This window comes from Phoca vitulina, unplaced genomic scaffold, assembly GCF_004348235.1.
Source record: "Phoca vitulina isolate PV1807 unplaced genomic scaffold, GSC_HSeal_1.0 scaffold1, whole genome shotgun sequence".
NCBI lineage: Eukaryota > Metazoa > Chordata > Mammalia > Carnivora > Phocidae > Phoca > Phoca vitulina.
The window spans coordinates 1136952-1163221 of NW_022589704.1; the positions used below are offsets into that span (position 1 = coordinate 1136952).

The 26270-nt window shown below is 50.1% G+C and overlaps 1 protein-coding gene across 8 annotated transcripts in view; it reads right to left on the reverse strand.

The window, feature by feature from the left end:
- The window catches only part of SNED1 (sushi, nidogen and EGF like domains 1), an 83715-nt gene that overhangs the window by 31533 nt on the left and 25912 nt on the right, over nt 1-26270 (reverse strand). For all 8 annotated transcript variants that reach the window (XM_032432141.1, XM_032432052.1, XM_032432296.1 and 5 more), the window contains exons 2-16: nt 25902-26189; nt 22805-22945; nt 21928-22090; nt 18890-19015; nt 18529-18642; nt 18261-18374; nt 18035-18148; nt 10541-10666; nt 10137-10241; nt 9760-9873; nt 9061-9177; nt 7687-7803; nt 7383-7499; nt 7085-7198; nt 6633-6806 (exon numbers count right to left, since the gene is read on the reverse strand). In XM_032432141.1, coding sequence (XP_032288032.1) covers nt 6633-6806; nt 7085-7198; nt 7383-7499; nt 7687-7803; nt 9061-9177; nt 9760-9873; nt 10137-10241; nt 10541-10666; nt 18035-18148; nt 18261-18374; nt 18529-18642; nt 18890-19015; nt 21928-22090; nt 22805-22945; nt 25902-26189 — 2044 coding nt within the window. The remainder of the gene's footprint in view (nt 1-6632; nt 6807-7084; nt 7199-7382; nt 7500-7686; nt 7804-9060; nt 9178-9759; nt 9874-10136; nt 10242-10540; nt 10667-18034; nt 18149-18260; nt 18375-18528; nt 18643-18889; nt 19016-21927; nt 22091-22804; nt 22946-25901; nt 26190-26270) is intronic.

The window sequence follows — 26270 nt, forward strand, 5'->3', positions numbered from 1 at the left end:
AAATCCCACTTGGTCATGATATATTATCCTTTTTATATAACAATGTGTTTGATTTAGTAATATTTTGTTAGGATTTTTATGTCCATGTTCGTGAGGAATATTAGTCTGTAATTTCATTTTTTTTTCTTTTCTTTTTTTTACGTGGGCTCCACACTGTGGACCCTGAGATCAAGACCTGAGCTGGAGATCAAGAATTGGATGCTTAACCCACTGAGCCACCCAGGCATCCCTGAGTTCATTTTTTTAAAAAAAATAACCTCTCTGTCTTGTTTTGGTATCAAGACAATACTGGTTTCACAAAATGAATCAAGTGCTCTTCTTTCTTTATTCTCTGAAGAAGCTTGTGTAGGGTTAGTATTCTTTTCTTCGGTGTTTGATAGAATTCATCAGTGAAGCAATCCATTCCTGCCATTTTCTTTGCAGAAAGGTTTTTAATTACATATTAAAATTCTTTAATAGGTATGGGGCTATTCATATTTTCTGTTTATTCTTCTCTCATTTTTGGTAATTTGTGTCTTTCAAGGTATTTATCCCTTTTCTTTAAGTTGTCAGATATACTGACCTCAGCTTGTTCACAGTATCTCTTCCTTGTCCTTTAAATGCTTGTTAGGATCCTTAGTGATGTCTCCTCTTTCATTCTGATATTGCTAATTTTTCTTTCTTATTTCTTGATCAGTCTAACTAGAGGTTTTTCAATAAGGAACCAGCTTTTGGTTTCATTGATTTTCTCTGAATATGTCTTTTATAATTACATTTTCTAATTGTTGTTGATATATTAAAATGCAATTTTGTTATAATTACCTATATCCAGTAAACATATTATATTTTCTATCATTTTCAGTAGTTTGCTTATAGATTGAAGACAGCCATACTGCTTATAGATTAAAGTTTGCTTATATATAAAAAAAAGTTTGCTTATAGATTAAAGACAACAAATACTGACATTCTTACTCCCTACGTTCATATTTTCATGATTTTATTTTCTTTTTCTTACTTTATTGCATTGGCTAGTACTTCCAATATAATATTGATGAGGCTTAGTGACAGTGGGCATCCTTGTCTCCATTTTTTTTTTTTTTTTGAGAGGAAGAGAGAGAAGTGGGGAGGGTATAGAGGGAGAGTGAGAGAGAGAGAATCTTGAGCAGGCTCTATGCCCCAGCGTGGAGCCTGAGACAGGGCTTGATCTCACAACCCTGAGATCATGACCTGATCTGAAATCAAGAGTTGGACACTTAACCGACTGAGCCACCCAGGCTCCCATCGTTGTCCCCAATTTTAAGAGGAATGTCTATTTAGGATAATGTTTATTTGAGGTTTGAGTAGAGGCACAGTAAAACTGCCCCAGAAGCTAATTTCCTTCCCCCTGTTGGTAGCTCAGCATGACTGAGTCAGATCAACAGAAGCACAGATTTTGAATATCAGATCCTACCTCTGTATAACAAGGATCAGGAGACTCATTGTTCCACAGCTCTCTTGATGTAACCTGTACTTCTTTCTCTATAAATGTGTGAAGTGTTATTGCTTGGCCACACATAGTGTAACTAGTCTGGCTATGCCTGGCCTAAGCACACCTTTCTGTGGGATGATGCACACTTCGGGGGTTATGTGGGCTCTGCTACATCTCTCTTAAGTTTTTCCTCCAACAAATCCTATATATTTTATACTGCATGGTATTAGAGGTGTGTATGTGCATGTATGTGCATGTGTGATGTGATTTTTATCTGGTAAGGAAATACTTTTTTATTCCTTATTTGGTAAGAATTTATTTCACGAATGGGTATAAATTTTGTCAAATGCTTATTATGCATTTATTGAGATACTTATATGCTTTTTCTCCTTCAGTTGGTTAATATAGCAGGTTTTCCTAATATCAAACTATTCTTGGAACAATCCAGCTTGATAATGGTATATATAGTCTTTATAGACTATTGAATTTCTGCATCTATGTTTAACAGATATGTTTATGTTTAACAGATCCATCATTTTACTTTCTCCAACTGTCCATATCTGGTGTTGGTATCAAGGTTATACTGGCCTCACATAATAGGTTGGCGCATATTCTTTATTTTTTACTCTCTGGAAGAAACTGTATAATGCTGCAATGATCTGTTTCTTGGCAATTTGGTAGAATTTACCTATAACATCCTGGAGTTCTTTGTGGGAAAATGCTTTAAGTACTCCTTCAATTCCTTTAGACATTTATAGGATTATATAGGCTTTCTAAATTTCCTTGAGTCATTTTTGTAAGTTATATTTTTCTATGAATATTATGTCCATTTCTCCTAAGGTTTCAGATTTACTTGTATAGGCTAGTTGACGGTATTCTCATTATCTTTTTAATCTCTGCTCTATCTGTGTCTATGTCACCTTTTTCATTTATAAGGATTTTTATTTGTGCTCTTTGTTTTTCTTGATCAGTTGATAGAAGTTTGTTCATTTTCATAGGGTTTTCAAAGAACTAATTTTGGTGTTCTCTTCTCTGTACTTTTGACTTATGTTTCATTAATTATGGCTCTTACTTGTATTGCCTTTTTCTTTCTACTTTCTTTGTATCATTTGTTGTTCTTTTCCTAACTTCTGAACTCCGACATTTAGTTCATTAATTTTTGAACTTTTCTAACTATGTACTTAAAGTTCCCATGAAGCATTGCTTTTGCTGCATCAGACAAGTTTTTGTATAGAAAATGATCATTAATATTCATTTAAAATTTTGTCACTGTCCATATTTCTTCTTTGATCCATAAGCCATTTCAGAGTATCTTTAAAAATATATAAACATGGAAATTTAAAATTTATCTTCTTGTCCTTAATAACTTAATTTTTTCTGTGTGTTCAGAGAATGAATTAGTTCAAATTGTTAGTTGTATTATTTGAATCTTCTTTTTGTGATTTTTTTTGGGGGGCTTCTTAACCTGAATTGAGAGAGGTGGTTCAAAATTTCATAGTATTATGGTAAATCTGTCAGTTTCTTCCTGCAGTCTCTTAATTTTTGTTTTATATGTATTGACCCTAGTATATTAGATGCTTGAATGTTTATAATGATCTTCTTGGTGAACTGGAACCAATTATCATTGAAAGAGACCCTCTCATCCTTAATGATGCTTTCCATCTTAGCGTCTATTTTGGCTGATAATAGTGTAGCTAAACCTGCTTTATTTTGATCTGTATTCACCTGATATTTTTTCCATATTTTTACTTTGTCTTTTTAAGTTTATGATTTAGGAGTATCTCTTATAAGAGAGTATAGCTTGTTTTTTTGTTTTTTAAAGATTTATTTATTTATTTTATAGAGAGAGGGGAGGGGGCAGAGGGAGAGGTAAAGAGAGAATCTTAAGCAGACTCTATGCTGAGCACTGAGCCTGATGTGGGGCTCAACCTTACGACCCTGAGATCACAAACTGAACCAAAACCAAGAGTCGGATGCTTAACCAACTGAGCCACTCAGGGGTCCCTAGCTTGTTTTGTTTTGTAATTAATCTGGAAATCTGTCTTTTACCTGGAGAATTTAGCTCATTCATATTTGTCTGCATTTTTTCTATCATAATCTTAACTCTGCCACTTTTTTCTGCTTTTTTCCTCTCTCCTTTTAGAGTGACAGACTTTCCTACAATATTTGATAATCCTCCCTTCTCTTACTGCTTACAGAATATTCCAGGTTTATCTTACTACTGGAATACTATCTCCAAAAAAAAAGACCCTTTTTTGGTAAGTCTCTGAAGCTGTGTTTGCAAAGGGCATTTTTTATTATGGTCTCACATTTGAATAATAGTTTGAATAAAAATTTTTAGGTCTTAAGTTTATTCAGTATTTATCTTGCTTGGTATTTGCTGAGCTTCTTGGATTTGTGGGTTGATGTAGTTCTTCATTTTTAGAAAATACTCAGTCATTATCTCTTCAAATATTTCTTTTGCCTATTCTGCTCTCTCTTTCTGGGACTCCAGTTATGTGCTTGTTTGTTTGATATTTCCCACAGATTTCCTGTGTTCCATTTAAAAAAAATTCATTTACAAATCATAATTCATTTCTTCTTTCTGATCTTTGGTTCGAATAATTTTGTTGACTTGTCCTTGAGTTCTGTGACTTTTTCTTCTGTGGTATCCATTCTATTGGTAAGCCTATCCAATTTACTCTTCATTTCACATGTTGTATTTTTTATTGTGTTACTTTTAAAAGTTTTCTTTCCTCTGCTCAAATTTTCTATTCTCTCATTCATTTTGCTTCTCTTTAACATATTTATAATGGCTATTTTAAAGTTCTTGTCTGCTAATTTAAACATGCGGGTCATCTGCATGTCTGTTTCTATTGACTATTTCTTCTTGAGATTATATGTCATAATTTCTTGCTTCTTAGACATACTGTATACAAGAACAGAGAGACCAAAGTAGAAAATACATACCCCTAGGATGGCCAGGCTCTAGTCTGTGTCAGATACCTAGCCTGAACAGCTGATCTCTGATATCATCCGGAGGTGAGCTGGGCTGGGCCTGGTGTGCAGGGCTCATTAGTGCCAATTCATGATTGGTTTTAGATTCTTGAGGGTTGGAACAGACCTCTCCCTCCAGGTGGACTGGGGAATCTCAGCCTTTTGAGGCTATGAATCTCTCTGCTTTCCAGCCCAGCCACTGGCTTCCCATGCACTTAGTAAAAATCCTGTGGGGGAGAATTGGTGGGTGCTGAGCACTTGCTCTGCATTTGCGACTCCTGATTCCAACCCATCATGCTTGCTCACATAATCATTGAAAGCTTAGTTGGATTTCCCCAGCTCCTCAAATTGCTCTGTCCACAGTGGATTTGCTCCTGGGATGACAGCCGTCATCAGTCTTTCTCACCCAGGAAGGGCTCATCTGTACTTCTAGCCATATTCAGCAATCTGATAGGTTAAATGATATGATTTTACAGGGTCTCTGATTCCTTGATGTTACAGTGAGAGTGATGGCGTTTTGTGACTGTCTCCATGCTCACTGAATGGATCTCCTGAGTATTTAAAATCTACCATTTAATTATCTTGTATCTGATGTCACTGTTGAGAAGTCTGGTGCCAGTGGGATTATTGTTCCTTTGAAGATTCTTGTTCCTTTTTTCTCTAGATACTTTAAGAATTTTTTCCTGTTTGTCTCTGATATTCTTAAATTTTGCTATAATGTGCTAATATTCCTCTTTTCTCCTGTTTGATGTTCTGGGCCCTTTCAGCCTGTGGTGGTTCATCTGTCATTCTGGGAACTGAGCTCCATAGTGGCTCCAACATTTCATTGTGTTTTTATTTTTCTCTCGTCTTGGACTCCTGTTACCTCAGTGTTGGCACTTCTACCCTCCACAGTGCCTACATCTTCACACAGACCTCCCTGCTTCTCTGTGGGACGAGTCCTCAGACTGGTCTTTTAGCTCATTAACTTAGCCTTCATCTGTATCCATTTGTAAATTGTGTCTGTTATTTCAGCTATTATAGTTTTTCAGTCCTCTTTTCCACTCTCTTTGGTTAAAAATGATTTATCGACCCTGTTTCTTATGACCAGTGCCATGTTTCCTTCCATATACCTGTCATGCTTATATATATGCTCGTCCACCTTCTATACTTCTGCTCCCGATGGTATATGTTGTTTGGACTTTATTGTTACTATCTTTGGAGAGGGCTGGGCTTGGATAGATAGGAGGACAGGAAAGACACTTGGCGCTAGGCAGCCCCCATCTGTCTTCCAGAATTCTTCACCTGCGTGGGGCCTCCCAGCTTGGGCTTTGCAGAGCATTGGGACAGAGCAGCACTGTGTGCCCCACCCGTCTCTGGGTGCTGTCGTGGTCCCTGAGCTGCTTTGTTTAAAAATCCTTGTTTTGGGCACCTGGGTGGCTGAGTCGGTTAAGCGTCTGCCTTCGGCTCAGGTCATGATCCCGGAGTCCTGGGATCGAGTCCCACATCGGGCTCCCTGCTCCATGGGGAGCCTGCTTCTCCCTCTGACTCTACCCCCTCTTGTGCTCTCTCTCTCTCAAATAAATAAATAAAATCTTTAAAAAAAATCCTTGTTTTGTGAAAGATATGTTAACATCACGCAGGTTTTCTGATGAGCAGAGTTAGGGATGCTTAGGCTTAATGCAATACACCTGCAGTTGTGTTAGTGGCCCTGTGTCTGCAGGGGCATCAGTCGGGGGGCCCTGCCTCCAGGCCATGCACCCTGGCACACTGTGGGAGCCTGAGGCGATGCTCTCTGAAGCAGCACTCCTCAGATGGCTCTGGGGGTCCTGGGGGGCCTTGTTCAAATGCAGGGTCTGCTTCCATGGGTCTGGGTGGGGCCAGGGCCAGGAGCAGGAGACGGGCCCTGAATCCTAATCTGCCTCTTGAGTACTCTGCCCTTGGGCTACCTCTCGGCCTCAGCTGCTTCATTTGCAGGGTGGGCGTATGGGTTGGACGCCCTGCTCTGAGGACGGGGAAGCCCTTAGTGAACAGTCCAGAGTGGAGCTGCCACTAGTCCTCACCACCTTCCCCACAGGGTCATGGCCTCACTTTGCGGGAAGGTGGGGGAGGGCCAGGGTCAGAATTGTGGTCCCTGTGCTCCCCTGAGGGGCCCTGGGGAGGAGGGTGTGGACCCCACTGGCTCTGCCCGCCTGCCCGCCCTCCCTGCCCCGGAGGGCCTGCAGATCACCGTGGCACTGTGGAGGTTCGCTCCAGACACCCTGCGGCTGGCAGACGCGGACGTGGCTGGGGGAGCTCGGGCTGTAGCCTTGGTCACACTTGTACAGGGCCACGGAGCCCAGCCGAGTGCCGTTGAAGCGCAGCGTGGCATGTTTCACCTCCGCTGGGGGGCCACAGTCCACCTCTGCAAGGACACAGAAGCCTTGTCCTGCACTGGGGGGGCACCTGCCTGAGGCCCCTCCCTCAGCTTTGCCCTCTGCCCCAGCAGGCCGTAGGGCCTGGGACCCCTGCGCCCTGCACAGCCCTCCCAGGGTGAAAGTGTCTTGACTTCCAGGAGTAGCTGCCCATCGGTTCTCTCCTTCTTTCCCCTCCCTCCTCTCAGCTCCCTGTCTGGCCCTGCTCTGCTCTTCTGGGATTAGGAAGAAATCCCATGCCTTCCACCCCAACCCGCAGCCCTCTCACCCGCCTGGCACCGGCGTCCCATGTACCCTGCTCGGCAGCGGCAGGAGAAATCTGGGCCCAGGTCCTCACAGGTACCCCCATTCATGCAGGGGCTCCGGAAGCAGGGGGAGGGGGCTGCAAGGACAGAGGGGGTCATCATCGCTGTGTCCTCCCCAAAGACCTCTAGGCTTCATGGGAGCTCTGCCTCCCACTCCTCCAAAGCAGGGCACCTCTGCCCACTGGGAGCAGATGGGGCCCCCAGGTGCCCTGGCTGTGCTGCTCCCAGCTGGGCTAGTCCACTGGCCTCTGCCCACCTTACCTATCTCGCAGTGCCGCCCAGAGAAGCCTGGGGGACAGTCACACTTGTATTTGCCAATGTAGTGGAAGCAGGTGCCGCCGTTGTGGCAGGGGCCCGAGGCACAGGAGTCCGGCTTCCCTGGAAACAGAAGGCCCCTATGGGAGTCAGGTGTCATGCACCCACCACCCAGCGCCCCTCCCCTGATCGCCAACATCCCAGAGCTGGTGCGCCTTCAGGGGGTTCTCCTGACAAGCAGACGCATGGTGGCTGGGTGGGGGCTTGGCTCCCCCGATCCAGGCTGACTCCAGCTGGCAGGGGGCCGCACCGATCTCGCAGTGCCTCCCGGTGAAGCGGTAGGGGCAGCTGCAGTGGTACTCGCTGCCCGCCTCCCTGCACGTGCCCCCGTTCCGGCAGGGCCCCGAGCTGCACAGGCGTGGCCGGGCTGTGTGGACAAGGGTAGGGAGAGACAGAAGCGGGTGAACAGGGCCAGCCTCCCGGCCCTGCAGCACCCGTGACACCCTACTCACATCTGTGGGCCCAGAAGGCGCAGGCCCTTGGGAGCCCTCTGCCCACCCATCCTCTCTTATCTGTCCCAGGCCCTGGGGACCACTGGGCCCTTTCTGGTGGAGAACTGGCCCACGTGGCAGGGAGCGCAGCTGCCCCTGACAGGACGCTGGGATCCACCGCGGTCTGATTTTTGGTTTCTGTGCTTCTAGTCGCACCGGGGCATTTTCTCTGGGTCCCAACACCCTCCCAGGGCCCTGAGGGGCTCCCGGGCTGCTTGAGGCACCTACGTATTTAAAGGCACAAATCCAGTGGTAGGGCTGCCCCTCCGGCCTGAGGAGTGGCGCCTTCAGAGGCCCACAGAGGAGTTCAGATCCACAGCTTCCTCGACATTCTTGGGAGCGAGGTGCAGCAGGAAGGGGGCCTGCCCGCTGTGCTAAGCCTTTCTCTCCCCACCACCCCATACCCTGCAGGCCTCACAGGCTGCGTGTCCAAGTTCTGCCCACCCTCCCCCCCAAAAGCTGCCACCCTGTGTCCCCACTTTGGGATGCCTTTGTTGGAGATGGACCTCGGCCACGCATGCAGAGAGCAGAGAGCCAAGCCGGAGGGCTTCTCTTTGCAAACACCCTCCTCCTCCCGCAGGGGTGGCTGAAGCTGGGGGGTTCCGTGTGTCAGACTAGCAGGGACCTGGCCTCAGGGCCACCGTTCTCGGGACCAGCGAGGGCAGCAAGAGGCCCAGGGGTGTGTGTGGCCCAGGGGCTGAGCTCCGGGAGCCAGGCCCGTGGGCCGCTGGGCTCCGACGAGGGGCGCGGCGTCCGAGCGCCCGGAAGGCACCGGCCGGGGTGGGCGCCGCCTTCTCTCGGAAGAATACATCCGCTAGTGTGTAAAAATGTTGTGAGACGCTAACAGTCTCCAAGTTCAATTAGATCTAATAAAGCCCCAGTGAATTTTTAAAAAATCAAGGATTCTAAAATCCATTTGAAAAATGCTGAGTGGGAAATTCTGAGGAAAACCAAGTAGTGACCAGGAGCCACAGAGCAGAACCACTAACTGAATGAGCAGCACTTGGGCTGGGGGAGACCGTGCGGGCGCGACACACGGAAGCTGGGGGACCGAGGAGACCCTCTCTGCCCTGCCCTGCGGTGCCCTGCCCTCCTAACCCTGCCCGCCCGCCCCGCCCTCCCCTGCTGCCCACCTTTCTCACAGTGCCTGCCGTGGAACCCTCGGGGGCACTCGCAAGTGTAGGAGTCCTCGTGGACGTCACAGGAGCCTCCATTGAGGCAGGGGTCTGAGTCGCAGGGTGACGGCAGTGCTGCAGGGGCACAGGGTGGTCACCCTGACATCCCAGCTGGATCCAAGGCCCCTTAAAAGACACTCTTTGGGGGGAGGGCCTTGATTCTTCACACCAGGCTCTCCGGCCCTTCTCTGGAAATGCTTTTATTCTCGATTTTTCCAGAATTCACCCTACCTCTCCTGGGAGCTAGGATTGAGCTGTGGTGCACAAATGTTTTTGCACCAACACCTCCACCATCTATCTTCACGTGTGATTATACAGTATGCAAGCCGTTATTTGTACTCAGAAATACACAGTAGTATTTAATCACATACTTAATTAGACAGGCATGAAGTGTTCTAATAGCTAAGCTAGGGGCTTAAGGAAGAGCTTGTAGGCCTCCAGGGGTGCTTTTCCAGCTGTGAGCTTCCTGCAGCGGAGGGGGTAGACAGCCGGGCCCCAACACAGAGGACGACACCGGGAAAGGCACACCCACCCATGGGGCCTCTTGTGGGCCAGTAGGGAAGCCCTGGCCTCTGCCTGTGTGGCCCCCACTTTCTCCTAACACCCTCTCCCTGGCTTCTAGGGGGGCCTGTGCCCATAGCCCTACCCCCCACTCACAGTGGCTGACGTTGTGGTCCGTGTGGCAGACGCAGAGGTAGCTCCCACCGTACTCCATGCAGTAGCCCCCGTCGGGACACTGCGTGTTCATGTTGCAGGGAGTGGCTGTGACTTCTGCAGGGAAGGAAGAGGCCCATTCGTCTTCCTGGGGGCTTCTCGTCCTTGAGAAGGATCAGGTGGCCCCGCCAGCATGGCCTGGTTCAGGCACTCTTGTGGCGGGCCCCCTCCTGGGGTAGGAGTGGGGGATCACGCGACCACTAGTTAAGGGTCTGGATCTATGGTTTGGGCCCAGACCCAAGCCACCAGCTATACTCTGGTTTGGGGGATTTTCAGGGACAGAGCAGGAAGCATGCCCCTATGCAGCCCCGGGCACTTACCAAATTCACAGAGGAGCCCAAAGAAGCCTGGGGGGCACTGGCAGAGGGTGGTGTTGGTCCCCAGGCATCTGCCACCATTACGGCACTCACAGTGGTCAGGGGTTCCTGCCATAGATTGAGGGGGAGCCTCCAATGTGGGGGTGCTGGAGGATCGGGGCCCTCTCCTGCTTCTGACCCTGCCCTGCTCCTGTGGCTACCTTCCCATGAACACTGCTGTGCAGATACACACACACACACACACACACACACACACACACATACACACACACACTCTCTCTCTCTCTCTCTCGTCCCCCCACCCACTCATGGGTGTTTGCACACACACCCGTTGCCTTCCTGTATGCACTACCCACAGGAGGACCCTGCCCTGGACTGCAGCCCTGGTAGCCCTGGCCCAGACTCACTCTCCCTGCAGTCAGGCCCAGTGAAGCCCTGGGGGCATTCGCACACGTAGCCCTCATCTGCATCCACACAGGTGCCCCCATTCTGGCAAGGGGCTGAGAGGCAGGCATCCGGCACTGGTTGGCTTCCTGCAAGAAAGACAGAGGTCACCAGAAGCTGCACGGAGAACATGGGGGGAATGGGGCCAAGGGCCCCCTTGCCCAGACCCCACAGCACTCAGTTCTCAGTGCAAGTGGGATTTAAGCCTGAGGCCCACTTTCTGGAAGCTGGTTTCTAGCTGGCCCTCACCATCTGAGCCCCCTCTGTGGAGCAGAAGGTGAAGCAAGAGTATGGAGACCTCACGGTGTGCACCAGTGGGCCCAGCTAAGACCAAAGGGCTCCAAACAAATGCTTCTAATCAAGCATCTATGTTAGTAACATGGTTGGGATTTTCCAGATACAGTTTTTGTTGATTTCCAGTTTAACTACTGTAATCAGAGAACACAGTCCTTTTTAACTGATTGAGCTTTATTTTATGTCCTACAGGATGGTCTGTCAGGGTGAGTGCTCCATGAGCACTTGGAAAGGAAGTGAGTGTCTGTAAATGTCACTTAGGTCAGGTGGGCTGACGGTGCTGTTTGCATCTTCGAGGTCCCTCCTGATTCCTGCGAATCACTGAGAGCGGCGGGTTGGAATCTGGTTACAGATCTCTTTCTCCTTGTTTTCCCTTCGTGTATTTTGACTCATGTTCACAGGTGCAAGTACATCAGAATTGCTGTGCCTTTTTGATGCTTGACGCCTTTGTCATAAAAGACCCCTCTGTTCCAGGCAGTATTCCTTTCTCTAGAGTTTAATCTGTTTGCTATGAATGTAACGACTCCAACTTCTCTTGATCAGTGTTTGTCAACCTATTCCTTTTCATTGTTAGATGTTTGATTTCTTCATGTGCTTTAGAATTTATCTTTTAAATAATATATGGCAAAATTGACTTTTGCTCGAGGTACACTTCTGTGAATTTTAACATGTGTATAGATTTGTGTTGCCCCCACCACAGTCAGGACACAGAACATTCCGTTACCCCAAATACTTGCTTGTTGTATCTTCAGGGTCGCAGACTCCCTGCCCTCCTGAGGCCCTGGCAACACTGATCTGTTCATCACCACAGCTTTGTTGCTTTAAGATTACTCATGAACAGTATGTAATCTTTTGAGACTGGCTTCTTTCACTCAGCATGAGGCCTCCAGGATCTGTCTCTGTTGTGTGATCAGCAATCACGCGTCCCACGAACAGGGAGGGACATTTGGGTTCTCAGCTTTTGGAGATTGTAAATAGACATGCTATAAACATTTGTGTATTTTGTGTGAACGTAAGTTGTCATTTCTTTAGGGTTCATAGCTAGGAATGGGATTGCTGAGTCATATTATAAGTGTATGTTTAACTTTATGAAAAGCTGCCAAGCTGTTTTCACAGGGGCTAAACATTTGGCATCACCACCAAAACTACGTGAGAGTTCCCACGGTTCTGTGTCCTCACCAGTCAGCGCTTTTTATTTTAGCCATTTTGTTAGGTTTGTGGTGGTATCTCATCGTGGCTTTAATGTGCAACTCACCCATGGCTAATGATAATGACGCATGATTACATTTGTTCACCTGCTCCAGATATCCTTTTTCGTTCAGATCTTTTGTCCATGTTTTGCTTGGTTTCTCACAGGTGAGCGTGGAGAGTTCTTTATGTGTTCCAGACGCCAGCCCTTTGTCAGACGGGAGTGCTTTGAGCACCTCTCGAAGCGCACAGCCTGTCTTCTCGTTCTCTTGACCGTATCTTTCACAGGGCAGCCTGTGTCATTCTGATGAGGCCCACTTCTGTTTTTCTTTGCTGGAGTGTACTCTTCATGTCTTATCTAAGCACTGTTCATGTAACCACAGGTCACACAGATTTTTCTCTTATGTTCTCTTCTAAGAATGTTTTCCATTCAGGTCTATGATTCATTCTGACCTAATCTTGTACAAGGTGTGAGGTTGAAGTTCAGTTTCTACATGAGAATGTCTAATTGTTCCAATACCATTTGTTGAAAAGATCATCCTTTCTCCACTGACTTGCTTCCACACCTTTAAAAAAACCTTGGCTGTATTTGTGTGGGTTTACTTCTGGATCCTCTCTTCTGTTCCACGGATGTGTGTGTCAGTTCCTTTGCCAATACCACAGGATCTTGATCACTGTAGCTTTGTTGTAAGTCAACACTAAGTAGTGTGATGCCTCAAAATGTATTCTTTTCCAAAATTGTTTTGGCTATCTTAATTCCTTTGCCTTTCCATATAAATTTTAGAACCAACTTGTCCAAAGCTACAGAAAACTCTGTTGACACTTTGATTGGAATTATATTAAATCTATCAATCAGTTTGGGGAGAACTGACATATTTACTACATTGAATCTTCCAATCCATGAACATGGGATGTCCTTCCATTTATTCAAATCAGCATACAAGTCCCGTACATGTCTTATTAGATTTATACCTAAGTCTTTCAGTTTGGAGGAAGCTATTATAAATGGTATTGTTTTTAATATTCTGGATCACATTACAATGCCCAAGGTAGGGAACTCAGGAGTTCATAGATGATTGTAGGGTTGCAGCCCGAAATCCGCCTCTCTGCAACCTCCCCATAGTTTCAAGTGCTCTGGGGCTGCCCTTTTTAGTCCTCTGGCAAGAGAGTTGGGGCTTTTATTGCCCCATGCTATGACTTACTTCCCGTGAGTGCACTCATGTCTGGGCCGAGTGGTGGGTGGACAGAGAAAAAGAAAAACGATGGATGTTGCCCAGTCTTGTGGAGCCGTAGGACCTCCAGTTGGAGAGGAAGTTTCCTCCAGTCAGTTTGGGTCCCTGAGGGAATCCCCCCTTTGCTGCTATTGTTGGTCCTGCTTCTCGTGCCCAACTAGGGGCTGCTCTTGGAGCTCTTTCCATCCATCTGATGCTCACTTCTGGTCTGGGAGTCCTGCTTTGAGTCCAGGCAGGGGGGACACCAGAGGAAAAAAATGGTGAACTCACTACTGGTTCTGCGGTGCTTTGACGCTTGGTCCTCTTCCCCAATCCACCTGCTACTACTTATTTTTCAGAGTCCTCAGATTGCTACTCCATGCATTCTGTCCAGAATTTATGGCTGCATTCAGTGGGAGACACAAGGTAGAGTGTGCTTACTCCAATCTTACCCAAAATCGGAAACTCCAATTTTCAAATTATTTTCAAATTATCTGTGTCTTTATATTTATAGTAGGTTTCTTGTAGATAGTATATAGTTGTATCTTGCTTTTCAATTCAATTTTACAATGTCTGCCTTTTAATTGGTGTGTTTAACCAATTAATGTAACTATCAATATGATTAAACCTATCATCTTGCTCTTGGTTATCATTTGTCCCAATTATTCTTTATTCCTTTTTTCTTCTTTTCCTGCCTTCTGGATGAAGTGTTTTTAGGATTCCATTTTATTTCCACCACTGGTTTATTGGCTATAACTCTTTATTATTATTATTTTTTCTTGTTCCTCTGGGTTTATAATGTATATCTTTAACTTACTGTAGTCTACCTTCAAACAGTATCACACCACTTCATATATAATATAAGGCCATTACTATATTATTTCCATCTTTCCCTTCCTATCCTTTATGCTAGACACTGATAAACTATGGCTTGCAGAGCAAATCTTGCTTGCCACCCATTTTAAAAAATGAAGTTTCATTGGAAAACAGCCATGCCCATTCGTGTATGTATGTCTATGGCTGGCTGCTTTTGCATTGCACTGGCAGAGTTGAATACCTGTGATCACACGGCTCATAAAGCCAAAAATATTAATATCTGGCCCTTCACAGAGAAAGCTCACATATTCTGCTTTAAGCAATTGAGGTCATACGTTTTATTTCTTTAAATGTTATAAACCCCATAACATATTGTTATTTTTTGTGTTAAAATTATCTTTAAAGAGATTAAAAAGTAAGAAGAAAAGTATTTTACAGGCATACCTTGGAGATATGGTGGGTTCAGTTCCAGACCACTGTAATAAAGCGGATATGGCAATAAAGCAAGTCAAATGAATTTTCTGGTTTCCCAGTGCCTATAAAAGTTATGTTAACACTACACTACAGTCTATTAAGTGTGTAATAGCATCATGTCTAAGAAAATGTACACACCTTAATTAAAAAATACTTTGCTAAAAAAATGGTAACCATCATCTGAAATTTAGTGAGTCATAATCACTGAACATGGATCACCATAACAAATATCACCATAATTTAAAATTTTGAAATACCGCAGAATTACCAAAATGTGACACAGAGACACAAAGTGAACGAATGCTATTGGAAAAATGGCCCCGTTGGGCTGGCTTGGTGCAGGGTTGCCGCAGAGCTTTAATTTGTACAGAACACAGTATCAGTGAAGGGCAATAAAATGAGGTGTGCCCATATGTTTACCCAGGCGTTTACCATTTCTAGAGCTCTTCATTCATTTGTGTAGATCTGGATTTTCATCTGGTGCCATTTTTCTTCAGTCTAAGGAATTTCCTTTAATGTTTCTTGCAAATCAGATATGCTGGTGATGAATAATTATGTTTCTGCTGTCTGAAAAATATCTTAATTTCACCTTAATTTTTGAAAGATAATTCTCCTGTGTATAGACTACTAGGTTGATAGCACACTGTCTTTGGGCTTGCGTTGTTTCTGATGAGAGGTCTGTTATCATTCTTGTTTCTCTGTATGTACTGTGTCTTGTCTTTTTCCTCTGGCTGCTTTTCAGATGGTCTTTTTGTTATTGGTTTTCAGCAGTTTGATTATGATGTGCTTTGTGTGATTTTCTTCATGCTTTTCTTGGATGTGTGGGGTTTAATTTTCATTGAATTTAGAAAATATTTGGCTATTACTTCCTCATTCATTTTCTGTGCCCCTCCACTCCCCTCCCTCCTTCTGGGACTCCACATGAACATACACCAGACTGCCTGGTGTGTGCCCCACAGGTCACTGAGGAGATGGTCTTGGTTGCAGTCGCTCTCCCTCCTGTGCTGCTTGTTGGGTGGTTTCTCACTTCAGTTCACTGATCTTTCCTTCAGCAATGTCTAACCTGTAGCTAATATAGCCAGTGTATTATTTATTTATTTATTTATTTATTTATTTAAGATTTTATTTATTTATTTGACAAAGAGAGACACAGCAAGAGAGGGAACACAAGCAGGGGGAGTGAGAGAGGGAGAAGCAGGCTTCCCGCTGAGCAGGGAGCCTGATACAGGGCTTGATCCCAGGACCCTGGGATCATGACCTGAGCTGAAGGCAGACGCTTAAAGACTGAGCCACCCAGGCGCCCCACCAGTGTATTTTTTAAATTGAGATTTTATGTTTTTTATTTCTGGAAGTTTCTTCTCTTATATCTTCTTCTTTTTTCCTCAACGGTCTTGAGCACATGGAGCATGTTCACAGTAGATGATTAAACATGCATATCTGCTAATTTAATCATCTCTGTCATCTGTTTCTATTGATCTATTTTTCTCCTGGCTGTGGGTCATATATTCCTGATTCTTAGTATGCCTGATAATTTTTGTTTTTTTTCCTGGATTCTGTTATATTCCTTCAAAGAGCATAGGATTTGATTCTGGCATATGGTTAAATTACTTGGGATTGTTTTGATCCTCTCAAACTTTCCTTTAACATTTGCTAGGACAGGTCAGATTAGCCTTTGTTCTAGTGTTTATTTATCCATACCATCAAGCTGATACCCCAGTGAGGACTCTACCCAGTCTTGGCCCTGGGTGTGAGGAGCTCTGCATGCACTCTGGCTATAGAGAAGTGACTTATTCCCAGTCTTGTTCGAGTTCTGGGGATTGTATGATTCAGTGCTCCCAGTGGTTCTTTGCTCAGCCTCATGGATTTCACCCCGACTGTGCTGAGCGAAGAGGCAAGGGGTCCCTCTGCATGTCTTCGGAGATTCTTCTTGCACTCTCCCCAGCCCCTCTTAGTAGAATTCCAGAAAGGAGTTCTCCCCACAAATTGCAGCTACCAAACTAGAATCTCTGTCTCTGTGACCCAGAGACTCAGAGGAACTGCTAGAGTCTGGATCCCCTTGCTGCACAGTGGCCCGGAAACTTCCTGTAGGCAGACTTGGGGGCAGCTGTAGCGTGCTCTTCACTTCAGCCCCTCCTCCCAGGGGTAACAACCCTGTGATGCCTGTTGTCCAATGGCTGAAAACAGTTGTTTCATGTATTTTGTCTAGTTTTCTAGTTTTGATGGTGAGGGAAAGTCCCAGAACAGTCAATCTTTCTTGGCCAGAAGCATCAGAATGGGTACTATTTTTTAAAAATTATCTTTAATTTTTGGCCAACTTCCTGTTGAATCTGGTTAGAATGTCCAGATTGGTACCTTGTAATGTGACTAATAAGGTTTTACTAGGGGTGGAAGTGTCAGTTCTGTTGTTTCTTATTGGTTGCTTTCATTTGCATTATTCTTCCTGTACAAAAAGGTGGTTTCTCTGCAAAATCTTTGAAATCACTGATCTGTTTCCTAACATGAATTTAGTTAAATACACAGATATTTAGATAACAATCTGGGCAAGGTGAACTGTGACCCATTACAGTGATTTTAAGCAACCAAACAGGTAAGGTTGCCCCTCCCTTCCTCCCCTCTGCACGGCAGAGCCTCACTCTCTCCTCAGGACACGGCCTGTCCTATGTGTGGCCCTCTGAACAAAGACTGATGGAGGGCATAGCATCCATCTATATCCTACTTATGGGTAAAATTTAATTTCCTTCTTAAATTTTTAGACTCAAACTAAATCTGACAAGCTTGTCTTGCGCATCTCCCAGGGGAGCAGCTGCCCATGCTGTGGACTTCACTATTGCTGGCACAGGGGCCGGGCGAGGCCTTTGGTGGTCAGCGCCATGTCAGATGCTAACAACCTGAATTTATTCTGTGGGTTGTAAAATCGAGTTGGTTTTTTAACTGATCTACCAAGTCATAACCAGCATTTAAAACAACATGAAGTAGAAACTAGCAGATTTCATCACATGTGATAAAGGTCAGTTTTCTTGCCAACCCCCGTGGCTTGTTCCCTTGCATGGTGAGGGGTCTGGAGTAGGAAAGAAGGATGTTAAAAAGCCAAGAATCTCTGAGCAGGAAGAGGGGCCGTGAGAGGGTGGCCATTTTGCCCTGCATTTCATAGACGGTGACTGGGACTGGAGGGGACAGGAGGGGACAGGAGAGGACAGGAGGGGACTGGAGGGGACAGGAGGGGACTGGAAGGGACAGGAGGGGACTGGAGGGGACAGGAGGAGACAGGAGGGGACAGGAGGCACACTCAGCCCTGCACTGCATGTGGTGGCAGAGTCACGACCAGTATGGCAGCTCAGGGGACAGGCCGGCTCAGGCAGGGCCGGGGAGACGACCCCCCGGGCCAGAAGTGGGGCTGAGCTGGACAGTGAGGGAAAGGGGCCAGGTGGCCACACGGGACCGCTGTCACTGGGGGCTTCGGGTGCGGGCCGTTACCAGTCTCGCAGTGAGGTCCCTCGAAGGGCTCCGTGCACAGGCAGGTGAAGTTCCCCACGAGGTCGACGCACGAGCCCCCGTTGAGGCACGGGCTGGAGGCACATTCGTCCACATCTGGGGGCGGCGGAGGCGGGAGCTTGGCTCGAGCCAGCCTTTGACTCCCGGCACCCGATGTGGGTGCGGCCGGGTGGGAGCCTCTCCCCTGCCCCCCGGGCCAGCCCCTCACCCGTCTCGCAGGCCGCGCCCGTGTAGCCGGCCAGGCACAGGCAGACGGCCGAGCCCCGCTCTGCCTGGCACCGGCCGCCGTTCTGGCACTCCCTGGTGTCACATGGAGACAGTGCTGCAAGGGCAGAGGGGGGGAAGGCGTCGGCCCTCCGGCCGGGCCCCTGGGGACTCCTGCTGCACCCCGTTCTGGAGGGCATCAGGCTGTGGGGGGACCGTTCTGATCATCCTGCCACCAGTGGGGCCAGAGGGCCCAGGCACACTCCTCTTACCTGTCTCACAGGTGGGCCCCCTGAAGCCGGCCGGGCACCTGCAGCTGAAGCTGTTGACGCCATGTGTGCAGGTCCCGCCGTTCTGACACGGATGGGAAGCACATTCGTTCACATCTGAAAAGCAGGGCAGGCTGGGGCCTCAGTGGAGGAAGCCAGGTTGGGGAGGATCTGCCTGGACCCCTTCTGGCCTCACTTCCAGGGGGTTCAGCTCCGAAGGGCAGTGGTAGCCCCGGCCCACCCTGCTCACCTTCAGGGAGCCACAGCATTTGTCCCCACCCCCCAACGGCGCCCACACCGTGGGGACAGAGACCCTTGACCTTGGGCCCCGGGGCCACCGGCTGTGCTGTGGGTGTCGACTTACCCAGGTGACACCTCCTCCCTGTGAAGCCTGAGAGGCAGGAGCAGGTGTAGGAGGGGTTGCCCGTGACACAGTCATCGATGCACTTGCCGCCGTTGAGGCACGGGCGCAGGGCCAGGCACACGGAGGCTGTGGACAGCAAGGAGCGAGCCGTCCCTTCCCTCCCCTGCCCCAAGGGCCCATCTCTGAGGAATGGCTGTGCGGTCTGCTGACGGCCCAGCATCCACGGTTAGCTTCCCAGGTCTCCCCCCGGGTGCCTAGGGCGCTCGCGCGTCCCGCTGACGTTCGGGTTCCTGGGCTGGGACTCTGGCTTCCCCAGCATCCATCATACCCACGGCACCTTTTTTTTTTTTTTAAGATTTTATTTATTTATTTGTTAGAGAGACAGAGCACGAGCAGGGGGAGCGGCAGAGGGAGAGGGAGAAGCAGGCTCCCCACTGAGCAGGGAGCCCGATGCGGGACTCGATCCCAGGACCCCGGGATCATGATCTGAGCCGAAGGATCAGACACTTCACCAACTGAGCCACCCAGGTGCCCCCCAACCCACAGCACCTTCTTATCCCTTTAATCCATCAACTTCCAAATTTGTCTGAGGAACTAAGAAGACACAGACCCAAGGGTGCCCAGCAACACAGGAAGACGTGAGTGTCCTTCATTGGAAAAACAATGTGGAAGAGGGGGACCCCCATGGGAACCAGAGGTGGTGGGTGGGGGCGCCCTCAGACCCTCCTGGGGGGGGGATGCAATCTGATCTCAGCGCTGCCAACAATAGTTGCAGAAACCCAGGCCCAGCTGCCCCTCCAGGTCTCCCCGTGTAAAACAAGAGGGCCTCCCACAGAGCTCTGGAAGGCAGGGCTTCTCACATCATGACCTCCTGGCCAGGGAGAGCCCCCAGCAGTCCCCAGGGACCACCCAACCCCATGCCTGGGCCCTCTAGGACTGGCCGCCCACCAGCTCAGGAGGCCCTACCCCTCTGGAGAAGTAAGGCTACTGACATCTGCAATAAAGGAGCACAAATTGGCAGGGAACAAGAGCACCCCACCGTCTCTGATCTCCTGTTACTAGGGGGCCCAGGAGATCTAGAGTGGCATCAAGGGGAGCAAGGGGGGGACATTCCTGGAAGGACCCTGTGGCCCAGAACACCATCAGGGCTAAGGGCATCTTTTGGACTGTTCTGCTCCTCGTGCATACCCTTTCACTCACTTAGCCACACTGTCGCTCAGCCTGTCGTAGTTTGGCTACCCTGTGGAGTGCGCTGGCTGTCTGCATGAACCCTGTTTCGGGACCTGCCTTTCTCAGGAGCTAGACTTCCAGATGTGGATGCACTGCGTCTCAGGAGGGACCTGGCCCTCCCTTCCCAGCAAAGCCTGTGTGTCGGCTCCATCTCCTGGGCTTGCAGTGTGGCCGTGGGGAAGCAAGGGGGCTCCTGTGGGCTTCCGTGCTCACTAGTTCAGAAGGCCCAGCAATGCCTCCTCCGTCTACTTCCCCCAGAAGCCTGCGATAACAGGAGAAGCACATCTGCATGCGAAAGGGATCCCCCGGGGACTGGCCAGACCCTCCTCGGAGGATCTCCTTTCTCAGGGTCTCACAGCCTGCAGCCTTTGTAGAGGGCATGGGCCTGCCACGCCTAGACCCCCACCTGCACCCATATGTACAGCCACACCTGCTCACACCAGTCCTCACCGGTACCCGCACCTGTCACCCACCTGCTCAGGCTTGCATCCACACTGCACTGACGCCTGCTCACGGCAGCCCACATCTTGAACCACAGCCCAAGCCCCTGGCTACCGGGAGATGACAAGCAACCAGACCTTTCTGCCGTCAGAGACAGAATGAGGTCCCCATCCCCTGGACCACCACTACCCAGAGCCCAGGTGGGCAGAGTAGGCGGCCTGGCCTGGGGCTGCAGGAGACCTTGCATTCCTGGGTGTCCCGCCTGCCACTTTGGGGGAGGGGCAACATGTTGGCTTCTGGGCTCCCTGGCCTGTGAGTTCCCCCATCCCCTAAGCTCAGACTCAGGCTGGGGCGTACTTGGTGCTCCAGTGAGCGGGTGGGCTCGGGTTCCCCATGCGTCTCTCACTGGGGCATCATCCCCAGTCCTTGGTGAGCCTTCCGGCCCACGGGGGCATGCCTGTCCTCCCTGGCCCTAGCCCCTGAAAAGTGCTGGTTTGGGTGGGCTCCACTTGCGCTGGGTTCGCTCTCAGAGAGTTGGTGTTCCCGGAGGTGAAGAGGCCCTCTCAGTGGCCTCAGCCTCCTTGTGGGTGGGAGGTGAGTCTGCTAGGACCCTCCCGACACCGGCCTCACTGTGGCCTTTGCAAGGCCTGTGGTTAGCTCTCCACCGAGTGGCTAAATCTATCACCTCCTCTCCATTTATAAGCATGATGTTTCAGGAGGGTCTGTGCCTCCTCCAGGGCCATACAGGGGAAGGGGCCAGGATGCATCCTTCCGCCCTGGGGTGGACCCTCCCCCCATCTGCTGCGTGTTCTGAGTGTTCGACTCCCTGTAGTCAAGTAGATGCCCGAGTGTGTATGTGCCAAATCCCAGGAAGCAGCAAGCCCATGGCAAATGTGGGGAACTGGGTGAAAGGAGCGCCTGCCTTCCAGGTGATCCCGGGGACACAGGAGACCGGGGTGGTGCCCCTCCCCGGCCCAGGACGCAGCCTGGGAGAGAATGAGGGGAGAGCATCGACTGCTGGCCCCAAGGAAGGGCGACCCCAGCTCCTCCACTTTGCACCACAAACCTTGGTCTCCAACAGATTCCCTGGCCCTGGAGCTGAGGCAGGAAGGCCTCCCCAGGAAGAGACCGGGCTCAAGGGGCGAGCTGATACTTGCTAGGGGAGAGTGGTGGGGGAGGCCGTGCCCTCCTGGCCAGCAGCCTGCCCCGTCCCCAGCGTCCTGCCCCCTCCTCCAGCACCCCCTTCACCCCCATCAGCGTCCAGCCCCCTCCCCCCACCCCCAGGGTCTGGCTCCCTCCTGTCATCCCCCCACTCCCTGAGCCACCCCAACCCCCACAGCCCTGAGCCTCTGGCTCCATCCTCTTACTTGTATGGCTGCAGCCCCCCACGCGCACCTGGGCATCATCGATTCTGAACGCCCAGCGCCCGGGCACACCCACGTTGGTGGTGGTTTCCACCTCCGCCATGTCCGCTGTGCGGGAGCCGGGGATGCTGAAGTAGCGCCGCCCATCACCCGCATTGAAGCCGGCCTGGGGAGGTGGGTATGGAAAGTGGGGGACAGGCGTGGGTTGGTCTGCAGGTCTCCCTCAATTTCCTGAGACCACCCGCCCCCATGGTGGCCATGGTCAAAGAGATCATGTGGAAGGCGGCCTTACAATCTTGGAGCTTTATGGGTTTGGGGGTACCCATACCACCCTCCACGTTGTGCCTGTTCTGATCAGCAAACTCCCAGCCGGGTGCTGACCCCGGCCACCGACACTGTTGGGCCTGGCATGCTCCCCTCACACACACCTGCAGGGGCTCCCTCCCTAGCCTCTTGGCTCCTGTGGGGACCAGGGGCAGGTGTGACCTCAGAAGAAAGTAGATGGCTAGGAAGGAGATGAGGCTCTTCCCATCATGAGGGAGCACTCGCTGGCCTGGGGACTTGCACTTGACCACTCCCTCCACACTTGTGATTTCCTGCTGGCCACAGTTCTGCGGGCCACGGGCCAGGCCAGGGCCCAGGACAGCGAGCGCACACAGAACCAGGGGCCCTTCTGCCTCGGCTGCAGCTGGCCCTCGGAGGCCAGGGCAGTGTGGATCGGGACAAAAGTGCCTTTGACCTGAGGATGTTCCTGTGAGTCTGGACTGGGCTTGGCATCAGAAGGCCTCACACTGGCCTCTGCACAGTACTGGGTGTGTGGAGGGGTCTGCCTGCCTCATCAGCTCACGACAGTCATGGCGATGGGGAGCCGGGCCCCTACCTGGGCTGCGATGCCCCCCAGGCCCGTGGTGTCGCCCCCGCTGCTGGCGTGTGTGCCCGTCGTCCATGTGATGGACTCATAGTTGAAGATGGTGAAGGAGAACTTGCCGTCAGTGATAAGCACGGTCTGGAACGTGTTGACCTGCCGAGGAGGGAGTCCTGAACAGGGTTTTCTATGCTCCCTCGTCCATGCTGCAAGGCCCTACCCCCTCCAGCATGCCTTCGCACACTGTCCTCATCCACCGGCCCCTCCTCCGTCTTCCCAGCTCGCGGGTCAGCCATCTGCCATCGAGCTGATGGCCTCGTCCTCATCCTCCACTGTGTCCCTAGTGCCTGAGGCCTGAGGTCAGGACCCCTAACAGCTGTCACCTGGGAGGGAGACACGCCGAGGGGTCAGCAGGGCCCACGGACACCAGGAGCAGACACTGCGCCCTGTGGCGACTGGGGCACAAGGGTTAGTGCTTACCGGGTCAAATCCACAAAATTGCCTCGTGTGAAAAAAACGTGAAGAGGGAAAGATAAAAAGAGGAAACAAGGAAAAGCAGTTTTAATGATTTTTTTCATGGAATCCTCTTCCATGAAGATACTGAGTAGTATATATATGGGATGTTATTTCAGATTGGGGAAAGGGTGGGGTTGTTTAAGAAGTGGTCTTGGGACAAATAGGAAACTGTCTGAAAAAGAATAAAATTAGAGCTTTATATCACTCACGAAAATAAATCCCACATCAAGTAAGGTTGTGAATGGAACGATCAAAGCCCTAGAGGAAAATATAGGCGAATACATGGAGCCATGTTGAGGAAGGACTTTAAGTGTAACATTTGTTAACTGCAAACACCAAAAAGGAGATTTATATATTTGACTACAAAAGCTTCTGCATATAACAAAGTGCCATAAGAGCAAACGGAATGGCAAACAGCAAAGTGAAAAATGTATTTATAACATAGGTGGCAGGTGAAACTATTGATATCCTTCATTCAATCAGAGCTTCTGTGGGTCAGTAAGAAAAAGAAGAAGAGGACAGAAAATTGGCAAAGGTTATGTGAACAGACGCATCACCACAGACAACAGCTAGTTGATAACACAGGACAAATCCCGCAGCACGAGAGAGGTGGAGGGTTCCAGAGAAAGGCCTTCCTTGTGTGCCGGAGTGGCGGGCAAGGGCGCAGCGCGCTGGGCCCCCGGCTGGGCGCGGGGAGACCTGGGCTTCTGCACCTGGCTTATTCGCGCCTGTGGGGGGTACGGGCTTGAGGGGCAAGTCAGGACTCTGCGGGCAGCAACCTCCCCACTGGAGGCTCGTGCCGGGCAACGGCCCCCAAGCTAGCGGGGCCTGGCAGTGCCCACCACACGGCGCCTTGCCATGGGTGCCACCGGGTGCTGGGCTGGTCTGCAGGTGGACACGGTGGGACAGCACCGGGTCTGTCCTCTCCCTTACATAACCACGAACAGCGGGGAGACTGAGTGCTCCCCTCGGGGAAGGCAGACCTGCTGCTAACACTCTGAAGACAACCAGGATGCAGTGGCCATGAAGGCCGAGTGGCGGGGAGCCGAGGGGGGCCCGACTGCGGCCCGGGGGGCCAGTGGTGGGGCTTTGCGAGCTGGCGAGGTCCAGCGTGCGGGGAGACCCAGGCCCCGCGTGGAGCTTCACGCTTGCTCCCGGCCAAGCAGCCGGCTCCAGGAGGTTCCCAGGTTACAGACCAGCTTCCAGCCCCAACCCAGAACTCCGATCCCTTCCAGGGATGCTTGTGTTGCCTGGGTAATCATTCTGTAGCCCCCACCTCCAGGTCCGAGGACTGGAGGAGTTAGGTTTCCTCTGTCCGCGTAGGAGGGGCTCTGCTCCCCCTGCTCCCACGGGGAAGGAAATACCCAGAGTGGCTGCAGAGGTGACAGGGATTTCCACATAGAAGAGTGAGGAAAATGCCCTACTACCACTGAGTGAAAAAAAAACAAAACCACAAAACAAAGCATTCTAGCTGGCTCTATTTATTTGTTAAAGTGTGTGTCAGGATACAATAGATGTTTGATGGGAGCGATCTCTTGCTAGTGGACTTACTGATTCTTTTTTCTCTTTTTGTTACAAAGATGTTTTTCTTACAAATTGATGATAAGAAAAACAAGTAAAACTGACAAAATATTAGTGGACTGTGCATGAATAAAGTTCACCCAGGGTAAACATTTATTTGTAGTGATGTTTACAGAAGAAGCCCATCTTTGCCTATTCACTGTCATACTCCTTTTAAGAAATCCAGCAGTGAACATCTCGGTCCCTCAGCGTCCCTGGCTGACGTGCTTGCTGGCATTCTCTCTGTCATCTTGGCTGCTGGAGAACTCAGGGTTTGGCGGGACTCGCACGTCCCTGTCCACCAGCCTTCTCTCCCACTCCCACCACTGCTGGGGGCCCCAGCTGCACCTCCAGATGCCCGCTGGGCGCTTGCACCCCGCCACCCTGAGTACCTGCCCCCACCCTCTGCCCAGCCGTGTGCATGACGGGAAAGCAGGCCCTGCCCTTGACCGCTCTGCCTCTCCCCTGCAGCCCAGTGTCCCGACACATCTGTCCCTCAGGGCTGCTCTGAGCTGTCCCATTCCCCCGGCTCCGGAGCCCCATGTGGCTTGCATAGCAGTCTCAGGGCGAGCTCCTGCCCCCTGGTTGTGCTGTGCTGAGCACTTCTCGGCGCTTGGCATGGAGAGTGTGCCCCACGGGAGAGACGCATCCCTGATGCCTTTGTTATTTGGCATTATCACAGAATAAAGGATAAAACAGAATAAAGTTCCCACTTAGCCTATTGAGAATTGAACCATTCCAGATGGGAATTCTGACACAACCCAAGTTCCACCAGTGTGCGAAACACTGTATCAGGGCATTTGGCATTTTCCTAGAGGCAGATGGCTTCTGGGAGGGCTGGGGAAGGTCAAGGCTCTGTCCTCCTCCAACCTGGCTCTGTGACCCTGGGAGAGTGACTTCCCTCCCTGAGCCGGGTTTTCCCGTCTCAGGCATGGACCAGTGATTATGTCTGACCCCTCTCAGCAAGGTGGGGCCCCTGGGGGGAGACCCTGGACCCCAGATGGACGTCCTCCCTTCCCCAGGACAAAAAACTCACAGGGGAAGAGGAGCTGCCTCCAAAGAAGGTCACGCGGTACCAGGTAGCTATGAAAACCCAGGTGGCAGAGAAGTGCGGGAGCTCGGGGAAGTAGCGCCTGACGTCCTCTGTGGCTCTGCGCAGCGTTGCTGGGTCAGTGGCCTCCCGGTAGTACACATCACCTGCACGCCGATTGTCCACATCTGCCCAGAAGGCTGCCACCACGCAGCGGTCCTTGGCGATGGGGAAGGCCACTGGGGTGAACTGAGAGACCTCTTTCAGGAAGGAGATGATCCCATTATTGTTCACCTGTCAGAAAGAGAGAGGACCAATGGGCACCTAGGGGCGGCAGGTGGGCCTGGAGGCCTCCCCTGCCTCACCCACCAGGCA